At 42.1% G+C, this 1,077-nt stretch overlaps 1 protein-coding gene across 1 annotated transcript in view; it reads right to left on the bottom strand.

The window, feature by feature from the left end:
* LOC112523761 (uncharacterized mitochondrial protein AtMg00860-like) overlaps positions 1 to 594 on the bottom strand; it is a 21,551-nt gene extending 20,957 nt beyond the window's left edge. Inside the window, exon 1 of the mRNA XM_025133439.1 lies at positions 57 to 594. Coding sequence (XP_024989207.1) covers positions 57 to 594 — 538 coding nt within the window. The remainder of the gene's footprint in view (positions 1 to 56) is intronic.
* Between the last annotated feature and the right edge of the window lie 483 nt (positions 595 to 1,077).

Here is a 1,077-nt window from a genome sequence, read left to right as displayed (position 1 = left end):
AGCCGCCAACTCAAGATCATGAGTGGGGTAATTCTTTTCGTATTCCTTCAACTGACGTGATGCATAAGCGATAACCTTTCCTTTCTGCATCAATACACAACCAAGTCCCAATCGTGAGGCATCACTATAGACAACAAAACCCTCACTACCCTCAGGTAAGGCAAGAACTGGTGCATGCGTCAAACAATCTTTCGAAGTCTGAAATGCCTTCTCTTGGTCTTCGGTCCATGCAAACTTTACATCTTTGCAGGTAAGATAAGTAAGAGGAACAGCAATCTTAGAGAAATCCCAAATGAAACGTCGATAATATCCCGCTAGCCCGAGAAAACTCCGAATCTCTGATGCATTCTTGGGTTGTTCCCATTTTTGTACAGCTTCAATCTTTGCAGGATCCATAGAGATACCGTCATCGGACACAGTATGTCCCAAGAATTGTATCTGACGTAGCCAAAATTCACATTTTGAAAATTTAGCATAAAGCAGCTCTTTTCTTAACAACTCCAGCATTTGTCGAAGGTGTGTTGCGTGATCGGTCTCAGACTTCGAGTACACAAGAATGTCATCAACGAATACAATCACAGACTTATCAAGCATCGGACGACATACTCGATTCATTAAGTCCATAAATACAGTTGGGGCATTTGTGAGACCGAAAGGCATCACCAGAAATTCATAATGCCCATATCTCGTACGGAAAGCAGTCTTAGGTACATCCTCCTCCCGTACTTTTAGTTAGTGATAACCTGATCTGAGAACAATCTTGGAGAAGAGCCTTGCACCTTGAAGCTGATCAAACAAATCATCAATACGAGGTAACGGATACTTATTCTTAATTGTTACCTTATTCAGCTCACGGTAATCGATGCACATCCGAAAAGATCCGTCTTTCTTCTTGACAAATAATACCGGAGCACCCCAGGGTGAAGTGCTCGGTTGTATGAAACCTTTATCCAATAATTCYTGTAGTTGATCCATCATTTCTTTCATTCATCTCTGGAGGTGCGAGACGATAAAGAGTCTTTGCTATCGGTGCTGCACCTGGTATCAAATCGATTCTAAACTCCACTTGCCTATCTG

Source organism: Cynara cardunculus (genome assembly GCF_001531365.2).
Source record: "Cynara cardunculus var. scolymus isolate 2C chromosome LG 12, CcrdV1, whole genome shotgun sequence".
Lineage (NCBI taxonomy): Eukaryota > Viridiplantae > Streptophyta > Magnoliopsida > Asterales > Asteraceae > Cynara > Cynara cardunculus.
The sequence above is the reverse complement of the archived record's forward strand: the minus strand, read 5'-3'. Positions and strand labels throughout refer to the sequence as shown.